This window comes from Dendrobates tinctorius, unplaced genomic scaffold (assembly GCF_039654945.1).
Source record: "Dendrobates tinctorius isolate UK_male_01 unplaced genomic scaffold, ASM3965494v1 ptg000060l, whole genome shotgun sequence".
Lineage (NCBI taxonomy): Eukaryota > Metazoa > Chordata > Amphibia > Anura > Dendrobatidae > Dendrobates > Dendrobates tinctorius.
The window spans coordinates 36140425-36161118 of record NW_027361728.1 but is presented as its reverse complement, the minus strand read 5'-3'; the positions used below and the strand labels follow the sequence as shown (position 1 = coordinate 36161118).

At 43.0% G+C, this 20694-nt stretch overlaps 1 protein-coding gene across 2 annotated transcripts in view; it reads left to right on the top strand.

The window, feature by feature from the left end:
- FNDC3B (fibronectin type III domain containing 3B) overlaps positions 1-20694 on the top strand; it is a 474468-nt gene that overhangs the window by 215376 nt on the left and 238398 nt on the right. For both annotated transcript variants that reach the window (XM_073578841.1, XM_073578842.1), the window contains 2 exons: positions 5744-5984; positions 9452-9733. In XM_073578841.1, coding sequence (XP_073434942.1) covers positions 5744-5984; positions 9452-9733 — 523 coding nt within the window. The remainder of the gene's footprint in view (positions 1-5743; positions 5985-9451; positions 9734-20694) is intronic.

Below are 20694 nucleotides of genomic sequence, written 5' to 3'. Positions count from 1 at the left end.
GTTTGAGGTTAGTTGTGTGTACTGCTGTGCTTTTAGTGCAATTTAGGCAATGTTGGGTGATAGACTGAATCATGCCCTTACTGCTCTTAAACACTGGTCTGGATTGCAATCCTCTGTTGTCATAGTTACCGATAATAGTATGAACCAAGGATCGGCCCTTTTTAATTTGGAAAGAACAATCCTCTGATATCTTCGTTGGAAGTTATCAAAATCTATTCTCTTGTTATTCTGGTAGTACGGAACCTGTGGAGGAGCTTTAGGCTGGTTTCTAACATCCGACATTTACTGTTTATGTCCAGACACAGTATCTAAACCGGAACTCACAGCCTCTTAGGTATATATAATCTGGACATCACGATCTGTATATTCTGACCATGATTGTAGGATGCATCACACTGGCTTTAGGGCTGTCACACATTTATTGGTAGGGTAGTGAAAAACAAGATCCAACATACCTTACCAACTGCAAATGGATTGTTCACTGATGAGATAATTAGACTTTTCCCTGCCTAGTGCCAACCCCATGGGTGTGATTGGCGTCTTTGTAAGAAGATGAACGTATTCCCTTTGTTCCCCCATGTTGTATTGTGTAATATGATTTCTGACATGTGTTAATAATGTTGGTATTGCCCAACTGTAGGGAGAGTTAGAGTTACAGATTGGGATTCACCCAGAGTGGTAGGGGCTAAGGTGAAGGGACAGAGACCGTTTCCTGTCAAGACAGCGGATAAGATAAGGCCCAGTGTGCATCTGAAGTAGACCTAGGCAGTAAGCGGTGCTGCATGGCGTGCTTTTCCCTGACGTGAGAGGAGACCGTGACAGAGGATAGTGGGATTCTAGTTGAAAGGAGGAGAGAGCTGACTAAAAGTAGATAAAAGTTAGAAAGGTTATTCCCATCTCCAAGATCATAACTGGACTGGACTGCTGACTGGACTGTAGTATTGAGCTGGCTTGTGGTGAAGTAGAGTGGAATGGTGGAGATAAAGGACAAACAAGTAAAGAGAAAGGGCTAGAAACTATTTGTGAAGGAAACGTTCATAAAGTTGTGTACCCGCAAAGTTGACAATGAGTAAAAAGTTTATTTTTGGCTGATGGTCCCCCCTCATTGAAGTCCTCAATATCTGGTCCTGGCCTACCAAAGTCATCGGTAACATGCATCCAGCAAGGGTGTAGTTCTTCAGCATAAGTCCACACACCCAGCCAGGAGTCCCGCCTTCATGTAATGTGCTAGGGCGTAAGAGATGAGTACCTCGCCCACAACTACTGCCCCACGCCATGTTACATCTTCAGTGCTGTAATGAAGCAGAACATATGTTACCCAAAATTGGTGCCATTTGGATAATAATGTTGAGGGGGGATGCTATTGCTGTATATCAGCTGTTGAGGGGCGATGCTATTGCTGTATATCAACCCGCCCTTGATTTTCTCAACATGGAATATGCATTTAGCGTCATGAAGCTATGTTTAAATTTATCTTTTCTTACCCTACCTTGCAATGTATTTACTTTAGTAACCTTAAATGGGTATTCTCATCTAAGATCCTATCCCAATATGTAGTAGGTGTACAAATAATATTAGCAAATACATCAAATTAGGAATGTGTAGTTTTTCTGATTCGCTGAGTCTTTCATTGCATGCAGGCATTGCAGGACCCTAGGTATCCATGGTTACGACCAATAGCAACTATCTAAAGGCCCCGTTACACTAAACGATGCACCAGCGAACCCAACAACGATACGACCTTGTCAGGATCGCTGGTGCATCGCTACATGATCGCTGGTGAGCTGCCAAACGGCAGCTTCACCAGCGATCAGCACCAGCGACGACGCTGGTCTCTAAGGTACACATCGGGTTACTAAGTGGCGCGCGTCACTTAGTTACCCGATGTGTACCTTAGAAACCTGCGTGCTGGCACCTGGAGCTGCGAGCGCGCTGGTTTCTAAGGTACACATCGGGTAACTAAGTGACGAGCGCCGCTTAGTAACCCGATATTTACCTTAGAAACCAGCGTCCTTGCAGCTCCAGGCGCCAGCACGCAGGTTTCTAAGGTACACATCAGGTAACTAAGTGACGCACGTCACTTAGTAACCCAATATTTACCTTAGAAACCAGCTCCCAGCGTCTGCTTAGAGCGCTGAGAGCGTCGCTGATCGTTGGTTCCCGCTGCCACACGCAGCGATGCGCGCTGGCCAGCGGGAGACCAGCGATCAAAAAAACGTCGTGCACGATCAGCGATACCTGGCGGGGGGCCGGTCGCTGATCCCCGTCACACACAGCAATCTCGCTGGTGAGATCCCTGTGGCATCACAAAATCAGCGATCTCGCTAGCGAGATTGCTATGTGTGACGGGGCCTTAACGTCACTTTATCAGTGGACGTGACCATGGATATTTAAGGTCCTGCAATGCCTGCACACGAGGGAAGAGACAAAGCGTATCAAAAAAAATTTACTACATTTCTAGTTGGTGGTATTTGCTAATATTATTACTATTACACATACTACCTATTTAGATAAGATATTGTAGATGGGAATACCCCTTTTAAAGTTCTTGGACAGTTTTCAATAACTGGTTATTTGTCTTTGTTTCATTGAGACCAATGAAGATCTTTGGAACACTAAAAATATGTTTTTGCTGTAATAAAGAGCTTGTTTTACTGTGGGCAGTGGTATGTGGGTTTCCTATATTATACATAGTCTCCTCTCTTCGAATTATATAGAGCCCTGTCTTTATTACATACTGTCCTCTCTTGTTAGATATATAGTGCAATGACTGCTGATGGAGCATTGGAAAGCTTCTTTTCTGATGGATGCAGTTGATGGACTGGTTCTCTGGTCAGATACTGCCCCATGACCATTTTATATGTAATGCGAGATGACTGTATACTAGATAGGGTGCTGTGGTTAACAAAAATAACTAGATACACTATATAAGGGATGGTGCTATATATATATATATATATATATATATATATATATATATATATATATATATATATATATAAATAATCCCCCTCCTGGCATAATGTTCCCTATCCCGGTCCCCCTCCTAGCATAACGTGCCTCATCCTTATACAGTATGTGTGTATCCTGCTATAATGTGCTCTGTCACATAATATATGAAGAATAAGTGTGGAAGCTGGCAGCTGACTTCGGCGTCCTCGTCATGGTTCATAATGTTACTGCCGTGCGCCTCCAGTTGCAGGCATGCCGACGTCAGCTGCCAGCTTCTGATTGGCCGGTAGCATCTATTGCAGTACAGGGAGCCTGCAGGTTTCCTGCGCCACAATACATTTCAGCTGAGTGTGCATCCTCTGAATCACATCAAGCACAGGCGATATGTCTTCAACAGCCTCTAACCTGGCTCTGATTCGTTTCCCCCTCCCTCCTTCTTGCTCCCTGCAAATAAAAATGAGGCTAGCAGAATTATACAAATATTTTTTATATATTTTCCTATTTTATTTATTGATGATAACATGTATTATTAGTAATGGGTATCGTTTTCTGAGTAAAAACTAGAAAAGTCTCTAATGATCTTCTAACAGCTAAAGCTAATGGTCACTACTCCATGCTAATTCTCTTGGATCTCTCTGCAGCATTCGACACTGTGGATCATCAGCTCCTCCTCACTATGCTCCGTTCCATTGGCCTCAAGGACACCATTCTCTCTTGGTTCTCCTATCTCTCTGACCGCTCTTTTACTGTATCTTTTGCTGGCTCCTCCTCCTCCTCTCATCTTCCCCTTACCGTTGGGGTTCCTCAGGGATCGGTTCTAGGTCCCCTCCTCTTCTCTCTTTATACTGCCACTATTGGTCAAGCAATCAGTAGATTTGAGTTCCAGTACCATCTCTATGCCGATGACACCCAATTATACACTTCTCCTGATATCACGCCTGCCTTTTTGGAAAACACCAGTGATTGTCTTACTGCTGTCTCTAACATCATGTCCTCCCTCTATCTGAAACTGAACCTGTCAAAAACTGAGCTCCTTGTGTTTCCTCCCTCTATTAACCTACCTATGCCCGACATTGCCATTTCCGTGTGTGGTTCCACCATTACTCCCCAGCAACTTGCCCACTGTTTTGGTGTCATACTTGATTCCAAGCTTTCATTCACCCCCCACATCCAATCATTGGCTCTCTTGTTTTCTGCACCTCAAAAACATTTCTAGAATTCGACCCTTTCTTTCTTTTGACTCTGCAAAAACTCTTACTGTTTCTCTTATTCATTCTCGTCTGGACTATTGTAACTCTCTACTAATCGGCCTCCCTCTTACCAAACTCTCCCCTCTCCAATCTGTTCTAAATGCAGCAGCTAGGATCATATTCCTCACCAATCGTTATACTGATGCCACTCCAGAATTCAGTATAAACTTATTATCCTCACCCACAAAGCCCTCCATGGCTCAGCACCACCCTACATCTCCTCCCTCATCTCAGCCTACCACCTTACCCGTGCCCTCCGTTCTGCTAATGACCTGAGGTTAACATCCTCATTAATCAGAACCTCCCACTCCCATCTCCAAGACTTTTCACGAGCCGCGCCAATTCTTTGGAATGCACTACCCAGGCTAGTACGATTAATCCCCAAACTCCACAGTTTTAAGCGTGCCTTAAAAGCTCATTTGTTCAGACTGGCCTATCGCCTCAATGCATTAACGTAAATATCCCTGTGTGGCTCATTTCTAAATTTTTTACTATAACCAGGTTCCTCGCATCATGTTCTCACATGCTTTTTGCATTTAATAGCCCTCTGTGTATGTACTGTTATATATTTAGACTGTTAACTGGTTCATGCAGCAACAGGGACACCCGATTCTTACACTAGGGAAGGTCCAAACTATAAAAGCAATTGTTACCATCCACCTTTCGTGTCTCCCCTTTTCCCTTATAGATTGTAAGCTTGCGAGCAGGGCCCTCATTCCTCTTGGTATCTGTTTTGATCTATGTGTTTATTGGTATGCTATACTGTAATGTCTATTGTCTGTACAAGTTCCCTCTATAATGTAAAGTGCTGCGGAATATGTTGGCACTATAGAAATAAAATTATTATTAAAAGTGACCATATTACTCATAGCAGCCAATAAATGTGTATTTTACATGTGGCAGATTTGTTGCAGAACATTTTCTGTCCTATTCACCTGTATGGGGCTTGTGATCCACGCATGTGCCCTATATTGATAAATTAGATTGTGAAAATATATCTCCACTTATAGTGCAGGACTCTGGAGTACCTTATATCATTTTTCTAATTTGCTTGGACCTCCTGACGTCTGTGCTGTAGGGTAGCGTCATGCTGCTGCTGCTAGGCTTTTGTCGTCTTCAGTTCAGGAGAGCGCACTGTCAGGGCCTGTATCGCTTGCTCCCGCACTGACCACTGCTACTAGCCGCAGGAGCAGGACACTGTCTAGTTTGGTGCAGCCCGCAGCAGAGACTTTGGCCTGCCCGTGTTGTGGGTTAACAGCAAAATGGTCTAATAGAGTAATTTAGATATATCGATTATCCTGCAAAGGCCTGCTCTACCATATTTTTTTCTTTTCAAAGTGGACTAAAAGAAAGTTGTCCAACTTTTTGCCAAAGTAGAGCTTGCATTAAATTGTTGAATTCTATGTACCGCACTAGAACCTTGGCAAAGCAAGTATTACACAAAGGGTTTCTTCTATGGAAATCAGTCAGCATTTCAATGCCATTGTCTCATTTGTTTATTTGCCATAATATACTTTATATATTTTTTTTTTATTTTTCAGGTGATAGAAGACAGCACAGGAGTTCGGCGTGTAGTTGTTACTCCACAGTCTCCAGATTGTTACCCTCCCAGTTATCCATCCGCCATTTCCCCAACTCACCATTTACCGCCATACCTTGCACATCATCCACATTTTCTACACAATTCTCACACCCCATTTTACCCGCCAGTCACCGGGCCAGGAGAAATACCACCACAGTTCTTCCCACATCATCTCCCACCCACAATATATGGAGAGCAAGGTACAGTATGGGGTACTCTGTCTTACTATATGTCTGTGTGTGTGTGTAGGCTTTTGAGGAATAATTATGACAGTAAGTTTAATGCTGTGTTTAAGGTCCATTTTCTTTTTTTACTTGGTTACACACACACATATATATATATAATCCGTCTTATCATGTCTGTCTGTCTGTAACAGAAATCCCGCGGCGCTGATTGGTCGCGGCCGCAACCAATCAGTGACAGGCGCAGCTGTTTGTAACGGTAAGCTGCGACTGCCGCTCATTGGTCGCAGCCGCCAGGCCGCGACCAATCAGCGGCAGGCGCAGTCGGGCGCAGCACTCAATTAGGCTCAGCGCATCTGTAAAAAATAGAATTAAAATAAAAAAAGGTTATACTCACCTTCCGACGGCATCCAATCTCCTTTCCATGTGCGTGGCCTCGCGGTCACAGTAATACCTTGCGCCTTTACATCGGAGAAGACATCACTCTCGCGAGAGCGCGACATCATCAGCGGTGTTTCGCGCTAAGCTTTACTGGGACAGCGAGGCCGGGCGCGTGGAGTGGAGATCGCGGGCCGTCGGAAGGTGAGTATATAACTATTTATTTTATCAGAGACCATGCATACCAGGAAAGGGGGGTGACTGGACCATGCATACCAGGAAAGGGAGGTGACGGGATCATGCATACCAAGAAAGGGGGGTGAGGGTGACCATACATACCAGGAAAGGGGTGAGGGGACCATGCATACCAGCAAAGGGGGGGGGAATGCATACCAGCAAAGGGGCGTGTGAGGGTGATCATGCATACCAGCAAAGGGGGGTGAGGGTGACCATGCATACCAGGAAAGGGGGGTTAGGGGGACCATGCGTACCAGGAAAGGGGGGTGAGGGTGACCATGCATACCAGGAAAGAGGGTGGCGGGACCATGCATACCAGGAAAGGGGGGTGAGGAGGACCATGCATACCAGGAAAGGGGGGTGACTGGACCATGCATACCAGGAAAGGGAGGTGACTGGATCATGCATACCAAGAAAGGGGGGTGAGGGTGACCATACATACCAGCAAAGGGGGGGTGGGGGGGGACCATGCATACCAGGAAAGGGGGGTGAGGGGACCATGCATACCAGCAAAGGGGGGGGAATGCATACCAGCAAAGGGGCGTGTGAGGGTGATCATGCTTACCAGCAAAGGGGGGTGAGGGTGACCATGCATACCAGCAAAGGGGGGTTAGGGGGACCATGCATACCAGGAAAGGGGGGTGAGGGTGACCATGCATACCAGGAAAGGGGGTGGCGGGACCATGCATACCAGGAAAGGGGGGTGAGGAGGACCATGCATACCAGGAAAGGGGGTGATGGGACCATGCATACCAGGAAAGGGGGGTGAGGGGGACCATGCATTCCAGGAAAGGGGGGGTGAGAGGACCATGCTTTCCAGGAAAGGGAGGTGAGGGGGACCATGCATACCAGGAAAGGGGGGTGAGGGGGACCACGCATACCAGGAAAGGGAGGTGAGGGGACCATGCATACCAGGAAAGGTAGGTGAGAGGACCATGCATACCAGGAAAGGGGGTGATGGGACCATGCTTACCAGGAAAGAGGGGTGAGAGGACCATGCATTCCAGGATTGGGGGGTGAGGGGTACCATGCATATCAGAATTGGGGGGTGAGGGGACCATGCATACCAGGAAAGGGGGGTGAGGGGGACCATGCATACCAGGAAAGGGGGGTGAGGGGGCCATGCTTACCAGGAAAGAGGGGTCCACGCATACCAGGATTGGAGGGTGAGGGGGCCATGCTTACCAGGAAAGAGGGGTCCACGCATACCAGGATTGGAGGGTGAGACGACCATGCATTCCAGGATTGGAGGGTGAGGGGACCATGCATACCAGGATAGGGGGGGAGAGGGGTACTATGCATATCAGGATTGGGGGGTGCATTATTGCATTATTATTAAAACTTCCTAAATAATCTACGGTACATACATATTCTAGAATACCCGATGCGTTACAATTGGGCCAACATCTAGTTGACTTATAACACCCTTCGTGATTTTATCTATTTGATGTTGTGTACTGTAAGTGTCACTAGTTGAAATGTTTGGGTTTTTTGTTCATAATATTACTTTTAGAGCACCAGCCCAGCATGTTTTTTTTTTAATTTTACTACTGAAGCGGTGCTACTAATCTAAATTTTCTGACCCTAGTCTCATACATACCAGCCAACATATTCAATTTTTATCAGTGCCACTCCAGGCAGTCTCTTAGCAATTTGATCTGCTGGATCTCTCCATTGCTTGCTGGGTGAGCCGTAGGTCGTTACTCGTGTAAGTCTGAGAGAAGGAACGAGGCCAGAACGAGCCTCCCATAGAGTTACATTGGGAGCTTATGACCTTTACTTCTGACTTCCAATCAGTCAATAAGTTGCAGTCACAAGATCGGGACTTGAGCGGCGCCCGTTATAGCTGAAGACGGCAACTGGTAAGTATAATACTAGGGTCAGGAAACTTAGATTAGTGGCAGCACTCCATTGCTGAAATTAAAAAAAAAAAAAAAAAAAAAAAAACTGCTGGAGCCGTGCTTTAATGAAAACTTTGTTTTAAGCAAAACTACATCCCTAAAAGTAGTTTTAAGCTGCTGTGAATGGATAAACATTAAAAGGCTGTACCACTCCTGATAGCAACACTGGTCATTCATTCGGGTGATTTACAGGATAGACAATCAGTGTTTTTGGCCTAGAAAATAAAAAGAATATTCTAAATACGTTAAATAAAAAAAAATCATGGCAACTGTTAAACACAAACTAATTTAACCAGCTTTCAATAATCAGAAGTTATCTTTAATGGGTTGTGCACTACACGGACAATTCCTTCTCAATTGCCATATTTCCCCATATATAATAACAATAGCTTATAGTTGCCCCTGGTGCAGGCTCCGTTCCAGCGATGTCGACGCTTGGTCTCCCAGGGTTTGTGTGACGTTATTTCACGCAAGCCCAAAAGTCAGTTAGTGGCCGCTTTGCTCTTACTTCCTTCAGATGTAACTGACATTCGGAAGAGGTTAAGAGCAGCAGCAGTTCTCAATTATTCCTGCTGTCAATTTTCAAGTTATGGCAGACCAGGCGCCAACTTTGTTGGAATGGCAGTGACTCCAGAAGTGAGTATGTTATTTGACCCGGGGCCCTAAGGCAATTGAGAAGGGGTTGTTCAAGTAGTGGACAGCCCCTTTAATTGTACTGCTAAAAGTTGGAATTGAATTGTCTATATTGTGTCCTTCTGCCTTTTGCCTGGTTCCTTTTCTGAAAATATTCACGGGTTCTCCAGGAGTTTGATATTGATGCAATTGAAATGAAAGATCACAAATGATCCCTAAACCCGGTTGTGGTTTTATGGACCTTAACTTAACTTGTATTATGGCATAATTATTGCATAAGTGATGGCACGTAACGTGATGAATATCTTATAGCTCTCCCTATTTCTCTGTGTGCAGAAATTATACCACTGTTTGGGATGTCCAGTTACATCACTCGAGAAGACCAGTATTGCAAACCTCAACACAAAAAGCTCAAACAGATCGACAGACAAAACCGGTTGAACAGTCCTCCATCCACATTATACAAGAACCATTCGGGAAACTGTACAACTATGTATAATGGAAATGGCAAAGCGCACAATGGAGCTGGCTGTGGAGGAATGGGCAGTGTCGCAGGACTTAAAAAAAACGAACGCAGGACGCGGAGCAGTCCAAAGTCAAATGAGCAAGACACACAAGGTATGTGTGTGTGTCCTGTATGTAATTCTACTGGGATCCGAACAGCATGTGTATGATTAATGTATCATAACAAAGCCATATATAGGTGCTTCTCACAAAATTAGAATATCATCAAAAAGTTATTTCAGTTCTTCAATACAAAAATTGAAACTCATATATTACAAACAGAGTGATCTATTTCATGTGTTTATTTCTGTTATTGTTGATTATTATGGCTTACAGCTAATGAAAGCCCAAAAGTCCGTTATCTCAGTAAATTAGAATAATTGACAAAAAGCACCTGCAAAGGCTTCCTTAGCATTTAAAAAAGTCCCTTAGTCTGTTTTCAGTAGGCTCCACAATCATGGGGAAGACTGCTGACTTGACAGATGTCCAGAAGGCAGTCACTGACACACTCCACAAGGATGGTAAGCCACAAAAGGTCATTGCTGTTCACAAAGTGCTGTATTCAAGCATATTAATTGAAAGTTGAGTGGAAGGAAAAAGTGTGGTAGAAAAAGGTGCACAAACAACCAGGATAACCGCAGCCTTGAAAGGATTGTTAAGAAAAGGTCACTCAAAAATTTGGGGATATTCACAAGGAGTGGACTGCTGCTGGAGTCATTGCTTCAAGAGCTACCACACACAGACATATCCAGGACATGGGCTACAAGTATTGCATTCCTTGTGTCAAGTCACTCCTGACCAATAGACAACGACAGAAGCGTCTTACCTGGGCCAAGAGAAAAAGCTGGACTGTTGCTCAGTGCATTTCATTTGAAAATCAAGGTTACAGAGTCTGGAGGAAGAGTGGAGAGGCCACAATCCAAACTGCTTGAGGTCTAGTGTGAAGTATCCACAATCATGCAAATTGTCTCTTCAGAGAGGAAGAGAACTAGAACTCTAGTGCCACCTATTGGAAGTAGCAATCCTAAAAGTCAATGTTGACCCTTTAACGAGCCTTGTTACATGACTTAGGATAAAAGCCAAGCCAGAATCTCAATTTGCAGACACTGTGTTTCGGGGTACTGCCCCTCGTCAGTGCAAAGTGTGAGATCTGGTTTGGCTGTGAGAGAGGCGTCTGACCGATATCCAAGAAGTATCAGTATCAAGTAGCCGCAAGGAGAAATGATACTTCTTGGGTATCCACAATCAGTGATTGTTTCGGGAGCCATGTCATCTGCTGGTGTAGGTCCACTGTGTTTTATCAAGACCAAAGTCAGCGCAGCCGTCTACCAGGAAATTTTAGAGTACTTCACACTTTCCTCTGCCGACAAGCTTTTTGGAGATGGAAATTTCATTCTCCAGCAGGACTTGGCACCTGTCCACACAGCCAAAAGTACCAATACGTGATTTAAAAATCACAGTATTACTGTGCTTGATTGGCCAGCAAACTCACCTGACCTTAACCCCATATAGAATCTATGGGGTATTATCTAGAGGAAGATGAGACCCCAGACCCAACAATGCAGGCGAGCTGAAGGCTGCTATCAACGCAACCTGGGTTTCCATAACACCTCAGCAGTGTAACAGGCTGATCGCCTCCATGCCACACCGCATTGATGCAGTAATTGATGCAGAAGGAACCCGGACCAAGTATAGAGTGCATTTACTGAACATACATTTCAGTAGACCAACATTTCGGATTTTAAAATAATTTTTCAAGCTGGTGTTATAAAGTATTCTAGTTTACTGAGATAATGACTTTTGGGTTTTCATTGGCTGTAAGCCATCATCATCAATATTAACAGAAGTAAACACTTGGAATACATCACTCTGTAATGACTCTATATAATATGAGTTTCAATTTTTGTATTGTACTAAAATCAATTAACTTTTTGATATTCTAATTTTGTGAGAAGTACCTGTAATTCTCAGGAAATGTGCTGGTATCTGTACGTTGATTTACAAATATCCCAAATATGCAGATGTTTTCCTTTTTAATACTTTTGTTTTTATAAGAATTATTATTAGAATCCTTTTTTTTCGGTAATGATGGCCCATATTATGAGCTGCTTATACCCCAGTGTAGGATATGTCATGCTGTTTGAGAAATGAAAGTTTCCTACGGTATATAAATGACATGAAGTGATTTTTTTCTTCATGCTGCGTTCTCTAAACCATCTATGATTTACATTTGTGTTGCATTTTTCTGCATAAGATTGTGCTCTTGTTTCTGTTTAGCGCGCTTCTGCTGTTACTTCAGTGTCCTCTAAGAAGCCGTACATACCTGCGGCCCTTGTGTTCCTTGCAGTGCTACCTACTGCTGTTACCGATCAGTTACCTGACCAGTGCTGTCCGCTGATGTGAGGGACAGCATAGTAAATATTACAGAATGGCTTGTGCCAAATATTAGTACAGTACATATATTATGAAGGGAGCGCTGAGACCTCCTGGGAATCACTGAATTAGAGCGTGGTCCTGCAATAGGATGCCACAGATTCAATTAGTCCATGAAATTTCCTCCCTCCAAAATATTCCACAATAAACTGAGTGGCATTATTGAAAAGTGGAAGCCTATTGGAACCACAGCAACTCGGCTGCAAAGTGGCAGACCACTTAACGTTACAAAATGGGGTTGTCATGTGCTGAGACACATAGTGCATAAAAGCTGCCAACACTTTGATAACATCAGCACAAAAATTGCGCACAGCTTGCATGCATTTCCATTTCCTATCTGAATGCAAGCCTTACATCACCAAGCACAATGCCAAACATCGATCGAGTGCTGTAAAGCAGCCGCCTCTAGAGCATAGAAAGCGTGTTCTGTGGAGTGATGAATTGCACTTTTCTATCTGGCAGTCTGACTAGTGTGGTTTCGGTGAATACCAGGCTTTACTGCATTGTGCCAACCCTAAAGTTTGATTTCACGGAGTGGTCTAAGCCCCTTGTTTCCATTGATGAGAAATCTTAAAGGGAATCTGTCTGCAGGTTTTTGCTATTTAATCTGAGAGCAGCATAATATAGGAGCAGAGAACCAGATACCAGGGATGTGCAACTTGCTCTGCAGCTTGCTGTTGTTTCAATATAATCAGTGTTTTATGAACAGATGATCATTGCCGGACTAGATGTCACATGCGGACCAGTCAGGTATTATAATCTGTGTAACTAGCCCACACCACTGATAGGCAGCTTGATGATAATGTACAGTATACACAGGGTGGGGTTATAAACAGCTCTGCTGTCATAGCACTGCTACATCTACAGCAGAGAAAACAGGGATTCTATCAAAATTACACCAAGCACACCAGTAATTGATACATCACTGGAATCCAGGTCTATGCACCTACATCATGCAGCGCTCATATTACATAGCAAAAACCTGCTGACAGATTCTCTTTAATGCTGAAGCATAACATGTTGGACAATCTTCCAATTTTGTGGGAACAGCTTTGGGGAAGAACTTTTTCCTTTCTAGCACGTCTGTGCTCCAGGGTGCAAATCAAGATCCATAAAGACATGGTTGGTTGGTGAGTTTAGAAGAACTTGACTGGCCGTGCAGATCTCTGACCTCAACCCCATCCAGCATCTTTTGGGATGAAGTCTCTGACTTCATATACGCGCTTCTAGATTAACCACTTAACAACCGCCAATACGCCTTTTAACGGCAACAGTTAAGGGTACTTATTCCTCAGTGCTGCTTTTTAACGGCGCAGAGAAATAAGGCTATAGCGCCTCCCAGCGTCAGAAACACTCCAGAGTCTCAGAATATCGGCGGACGCAAAACAAAAAAGTCCAATCTCCCATTTATTTCTCTTGATATTATCTAGCACATCAGAGGAGAGAGAAATGGGGTCCCCTGAGCAACACCCCCCCCACCCACCTGCGATTTACCCCAGCCCTCAGTGTATTCGTCCTGGAAAAAAATGGCAGGCGCATGCGCAGTGCGCCAGTCGAGATCTGCTGGCCGGCTCCCTACAACAGTAGGAGATTTCTCCTATTGGTTCATATTGATCACTGTGATAGACCCTATCATAGTGACCAGAATAAAAACATTAGTAAATCAAACCCCCCTTTATCACCACCTTAGTTAGGTAAAAATAATGACATTTAAAATTTTTTATTTTTTTCCATTAGTGATAGGGTAATGGATCGGGTTATAGCTAGGGTTAGAATCGGGGCTAGGGTTAGAGTTGGGGCTAGGGTTAGGGTGGTATTGGGGTTAGGGTTGTGTTTAGGGTTATGATTAGGGTTGGGGTTAGGGGTGTGGTTGGGTTAGGGCTGTGTTAGGGTTGGCGTTAGAATTAGGGGTTTCCACTGTTTAGGTACAACAGGGGGTCTATAAACACGACATGGTGCCCGCAATTGATTCCAGCGAATTTTGCGTTCAAAAAATCGAACGGTGCTCCTCCCTTCGGAGCCCTGCCTCGTGCCCAAACAGTTCCTTTCCGCCACATACGGGGTATTGGCGTACTCAGGAGAAATTGCACAACAAATTTTGTGGTCCATTTCCTCCTGATACCATTGTGAAAATAAACTTTTGTTTGAAATCAAATTTTTTGTGCAAAAAGTAAAATGTTAATTTCTTTCCTTCCACTTTGCTTTAGTTCTCGTGAAGCACCTGAAGGCTTAATAAACGTCTTGAATGTGGTTTAGAGCACCTTGAGTGTGTGCAGTATTTAGAATGGTGTCACTGTTGGATATTTATTTTATATAGACCCCCCAAAATTCACTTCAAATGTGAGGTGGTCTCTAAAAAAAAAAAAGGTTTTCTAAATTTTGTTGGAAAAATGAGAAATCGCTGGTCAACTTACGAAAACTTCCTAACGAAAAAAAATTGTTTCCAAAATTGTGCTGATGCAAAGTAGACATGTGGAAAATGATATTTATTAACTATTTTTTTGCGATTTGACTCTCTGATTAAAGGGCATAAAAATTAAGTTTGAAAATTTTAAAATTTTCAAACATTTTGCCAAATTTCCATTTTTTTCATAACTAAACGCAAGTAAGATCGAAGAAATTTTTGCTACTAATCTGAAGTACAATATGTCACAAAAAAAATCTCAGAATGAGTGGTATCTGTTGAAGCGTTCCAGAGCTATAACCTCATAAAGTGACAGTGGTCGCAATTGTAAAAATTGGCTTGGTCATTAAGTACCAAATAGGCTGTCGCTAAGGGGTTAATGGGCAACAATTGCCACAGATAAATGCCCACATTTTCTAGAACACTTTCATAGATGAATGGAAGCTTTTATAGCCAATATCCATATGCTTATGGATTTAGGATGGCACGCTATAAAATCCCACTATTTTCATGGTTATATACACTCACTGGCCACTTTATTAGGTACACCATGCTAGTAACGGGTTGGACCCCCTTTTGCCTTCAGAACTGCCTCAATTCTTCGTGGCAGAGATTCAACAAGGTGCTGGAAGCATTCCTCAGAGATTTTGGACCATATTGACATGATGGCATCACACAGTTGGCGCAGATTTGTCGGCTGCACATCCCTGATGCGAATCTCCCGTTCCACCACATCCCAAAGATGCTCTATTGGATTGAGATCTGGTGACTGAGGAGGCCATTTGAGTACAGTGAACTCATTGTCATGTTCAAGAAACCAATCTGAGATGATTCGAGCTTTATGACATGGCGCATTATCCTGCTGAAAGTAGCCATCAGATGCCTGTTCTTAGCTGAGAGGAGTGGTACCCAGTGTGGTCTTCTGCTGCTGTAGCCCATCTGCCTCAAAGTTCGACGCACTGTGCGTTCAGAGATGCTCTTCTGCCTACCTTGGTTGTAACGGGTGGCAATTTGAGTCACTGTTGCCTTTCTATCAGCTCGAACCAGTATGCCCATTCTCCTCTGACCTCTGGCATCAACAAGGCATTTCCGGCCACAGAACTGCCGCTCACTGGATTTTTTTTCTTTTTCGGACCATTCTCTGTAAACCCTAGAGATGGTTGTGCGTGAAAATCCCAGTAGATCAGCAGTTTCTGAAATACTCAGACCGGCCCTTCTGGCACCAACAATCATGCCACGTTCAAAGGCACTCAAATCACCTTTCTTCCCATACTGATGCTCGGTTTGAACTGCAGGAGATTGTCTTGACCATGTCTACATGCCTAAATGCACTGAGTTGCCGCCATGTGATTGGCTGATTAGAAATTAAGTCTTAACACACAGTTGGACAGGTGTACCTAATAAAGTGGCCAGTGAGTGTATAGTAGTAATGCTTCTATGGTTTGCTTTACGTTAATGAATATTGAGCATTTTGTATTTGAAGCATAAAACACTCCAGAGAGATTGCCGTTGGTGAGAAGTCAGAATTCAATGCAACTAATCCAATCTGTCTGACTGTTGCATTTTGTCAGGGCTTGGGAGTCCTGTAGAGATTAGATGGTCTGTAATCTGTAGATGTTTTGACAAGTACTGTCTATGGCCAGCTTTAGAATCGGGCACTACTGATGAGCGAGTATACTCGTTGCTCAGGTGTCCTCCGAGTATTTTGGCGTTCTCGGAGATTTAGTTTTCGTCGTCTCAGCTGCATGATTTGCGGCTGCTAGACAACCTGAATACATGTGGAGATTCCCTAACAAACTGGCAATTCCCACATGTATTCAGGCTGTCCAGCAGCCTCAAATCATGCAGCTGAGACGACAAAAACTAAATCTCCGAGCACGACAAAATACTCGGAGGACACCTGAGCATGCTCGGGAAAACCAGAGGAACGAGTATCCTCTCTCATCACTATTGGGCACCTTTTTTCTCTCTGTAATTAGATGTACTCCTACTTGGAGTCCTTATCTTCATTTCTTTGCACGGAGACCTTGCCATGTATAAGACAAGTGCAGTATTTCGGAGTAGATGTAGCACTTGTACAGCAAGCAAATGAATTAAATTTGCTTTTAAAATCAGTTTCTATACTACATTCTTGTGCTTGATCTGCACTTTTCCAAATATTTTTTCACTCTTCTCTACTTGCTAAGTGTACATATCTCTGCATATACATGTTGTTGCTTGTGAGTAAAGATTCTTCTTCTCCACCTAGTGAAAGGAATGGAGCATGTGGAGCCCACAATGAGACTGTGCATATAAAAGAGATGGAATTCTTTTTCACTTGCTACATGGGGCTATAAGACCATTAAAAAATAAAGTAGTAATAATTCCAACCCTTGCCTTGTAGCACTGTGGTCTCTGTTTACACCTGACCAAGGACCATATCCATAAAGGGTTTTTATGGTTTTCTTTCCTTTTTTATGTCTGTTATCTTTTGGTATTCTGGTTTTCTCTGATGCTACATAATGAAAAGTTAATTGACTTCCTGGGAAATTGCTCTAATGGGGAACATGATGTGAGTGGTGACGATATTTGTACAAAACTGTGAAATATGTAGGCATTATATAGGCAACCGGAAATAAAATGAATATGTAATTTTGCCAAAACAAGTGAGGATGTCAAGGAAACTTTATCCTTTTTCCCCTCTTTAAACAACATGTGGCTTTAAGAAAAAGGAACTTTTATTAAAGGAGTTTTCCGGTTTCAGAAAACCACCGTCGCAGGCTCAGAATTAAAAAAACAAAAAAAAACTCCTTGTTCTTTAGTAACACTTAGCGGGTTCAGCATTGATCCTCCGCCATTGCTCCCGGTGTCTTATTATCTGCAGTACTGACATAACATCAACAGCGCTGCAGCCAATAAGTGAGTTCAGCGGCTCTGCCAGAGTACACGACGCAGGCCGCTCAGAACTGCTGAACATATTGACGCCTTAAACCGTAATTGCTTACGTCTCCATAAGGATCATTGATTGCAACAAAAAACTCCTAGTTATGATATCGCCCTGTTCCATCCCTGGGTAATTGAGGCAAAAGTGAAGCGCTAAGCCAATGGGAAACGAAAGGAAGCAGAGCAAAATAGGATTTCATGAAAATTCTAGGCCATTAGGAATGTTCCATTTTGTTAGCTTGGGTTAATAGTCCGTTATGAATACGCTATCACCTATTTGTCACATATTGTTGGGAGTCTGACCGTTGGAATCCCCATTGATCACAAGATCGACGCTCTGTTGATCCCGGTCTGAATGGAACAGAGGTGAAGTATGAAAAGCAAAACAAAAGACTCGATTGTGGTTACAATTTTGTTTAGTTTGTAAATGGAGGTCAAGTATGCGTACTGCCGCTTCATTCACTGTCTGTGGCCCTGCCTGAGAAACGGGAGTACTGTACTCGGAGGCTCCCATGGAGGATGAATAAAGCCGAGGTGTGCATGTTTGTTATCGAGATCAGTGGTGGTCCCAGCAGTTGTACCCTGGCGATCCGTAAATCATCCCCATACAATGAATAGGGGATATACACAAGCTTTCGTTGTAGAAATAAGAGGTGGACAAACAATGCTGACATCACTTCCAGTGAATTCTATAAATATGTGGATGTGACAACCTGTAATTCATAAGAGAAATCATTCGGGGTGAAGTATGGTGGCTTTTCTCAATCTCAGATCAAAATGTCTCTCAGTTAATCTAATGAACACTGGCTTAGTAATAGTGAATCATGTATTTTGGATTTGGCAGTTTTACCTTTTGACTCAACTTAATTAAGAGTAGACAGTGTTCCTGTGGCAGGCAACGCTCCCTGTGTTCTTTGGACTGGCTAACACATGGATTTCTGCCAGAATACAAATTATTTTGGAACATTATAATTTTGTCTTTGCTGGGGTGTATGTGACTGAACAGGAAGGGAATGGACTCTTTGACCTGGTATTCATGCCCTGGAAAAAATGTGCATGGAAGTATTATTTCTTTTCCTGTCTAACAGTGAAATAATTATGCTAAAAATATTGGACGCTTGTCGTGTACACAGGAAAGAAAAAAGTCATTTTGGAAAACTAGTTGATAGCAAGTCTTTCAGTCTCATATAAGAGCTGTTTTGTAACACTGTGCTCAGTTAAAATGTCTTAAAAATCAGATGTTGGGTCCTGGGATCCACATTTTCCCTCTTCCTCATTTTAACTCTTATGTCCATATTTTATTAAATACATGCACTACCTACAGGGAAACATGGTGGAGAACTTTTTTAAAGTTCGTATTGTTCCATTCCTCTGTTACTTCTCCCTGTAATGTATAATTTTTATTGACCACTTCTTATTACCATTTCTCTTCTCAATCTGTGTGAAGCGTACAATTAACCAAAAGGTCATGATGGTATGCTGCAGATTTTGCTTCACTGGAACTAAGAGGCCTAGGCCAATACTTGGAAAACTGCCACAGCATTACATCTCCAACACCAAACTTTAAAGAAACACAGATATCTGTTTGGCAAATGCCTGGAGAGCCTTGCCTGCTTATCAGACTGTCAGGTAGATTTGTTACTCCATAGAACATGTTTCCACTACTCCAGTGTCCAGCAGTATGCTTCACACTATTCTATCCAATGGTTGGCACTTTGTTTGGTGATGCAGAGTTTATATGCACCTGCTTACCCATGGAAACCATGCCATAAAGCTCTAGGCTCATAGTTTTAGAGCAATGTTAATGCCAGAGGAGGATTCAAAACTACCCTGTTTATTAAGTTCCTGCGGTTCCGAAACGCTTCTACTTTTTAATAATACTAAACTTATAGTTGATTGTGGAATTTTTAGCAAGGGAAGACATTTCATGAACTGACTTGCTGCAATGGTGGCGTCCTTTTCCTGTACCATGCTCCCACTCTTTCCCTAATATTTGTAAAGGCAGACTGCATGGCTACTAGCTGGATTTTATACCTCTTGCCTTAAAGAGAATATCTCGCCACATTTGACCTCTCTAAACTATATACATATTTATGGGCATACAGGTTATAAACTGCTGGAAAAAAAGTCCTACCTGCATGCCTCATGTCAGATGCCTTGCTGTTCAGAAATCATCTTTTATTACTTTATATAAATGACCTGTTTCAGGCTATGGGGAGGATGATGCCTGGAAGATAGGTCTGCCTCCAGAGCTATTTTACATGACGGGGGAGATATGCAGATATCCGTGTCAGTATGATATGTAATGGTTCCATCTCACAGGCAGACAGGGTTGTAATATTATTGCATTATAACAGCGCTCAAGAGCTGCAAGAACTGTTTGCAAGAAGACAAAATTAATTTCTCCTGTTGTGTAATTACTTGTCTCACACTGGTAACTCCCCTTTCATGTAAAATAATCTCTGGAGGCAGACTTATTTTTCAGATAACATCTTCCCCATAATCTGGAAGAGGTCATGTATGTATGTATGTATGTATGTATGTATAAAATTTGTGGATCTCTGGGATAAGACCTCTGATTGCAGATATAAAGGTATAATTTTATTCAGCTTCCCATAAGCTGCATGCCCATATAGATGGCTTGGGAGTGTTTATCTTACTGACAGATCCAGTTTAATTGGACCGAGTGAAACATCCTATACTTTTGCCCATATAGTGTATGTAAATTGAGTCAGTGATAGGGTATCATTTACAGCATTTGAAGGAGCCATCCGTAAATTCTGAAGAGGGAGGCTTAATTAAGTTCTTCAAGAATGTAATAAAATGGCACACATCACATAATTCCAGCTCCAGCCCATCCTAGTCATGTGTCAGGATGGGCTTCAGTGTGAAGCACAGCTCCCAAGACCTGTGTCTCAATCACACATATATAGCTTTGTGAGGATAAAAAATGATTTTTGTTTCCTCCAGCCTCAGCCTCCAAGCACAGTCAGGCAGTCAAAGAGCTTTATTTCTTCTCCTTTCACAGCTGTGCTTACTGTGCAGTGCCTCTGTCAATTGAGACACAGGTTTCAGACTGCAGTCCTGACACGTGATTGGGATGGGCTGCTGATTGAAATGCATCAAGGATCATTTTATTACATTCTTGGAGAACCGCTTTAAGTGTATACTGAACTGCAGCAGTTTTAAAGCACTTGTTTTTATTAGACTGCACAGAAGTCGTTTTCTTTTTTTTCATGCACCACATATTACAACATGTTCATATAGATGGACATTTGCTATGAAAATAACTATTCCTTGTAGACTGTTTCTCGGA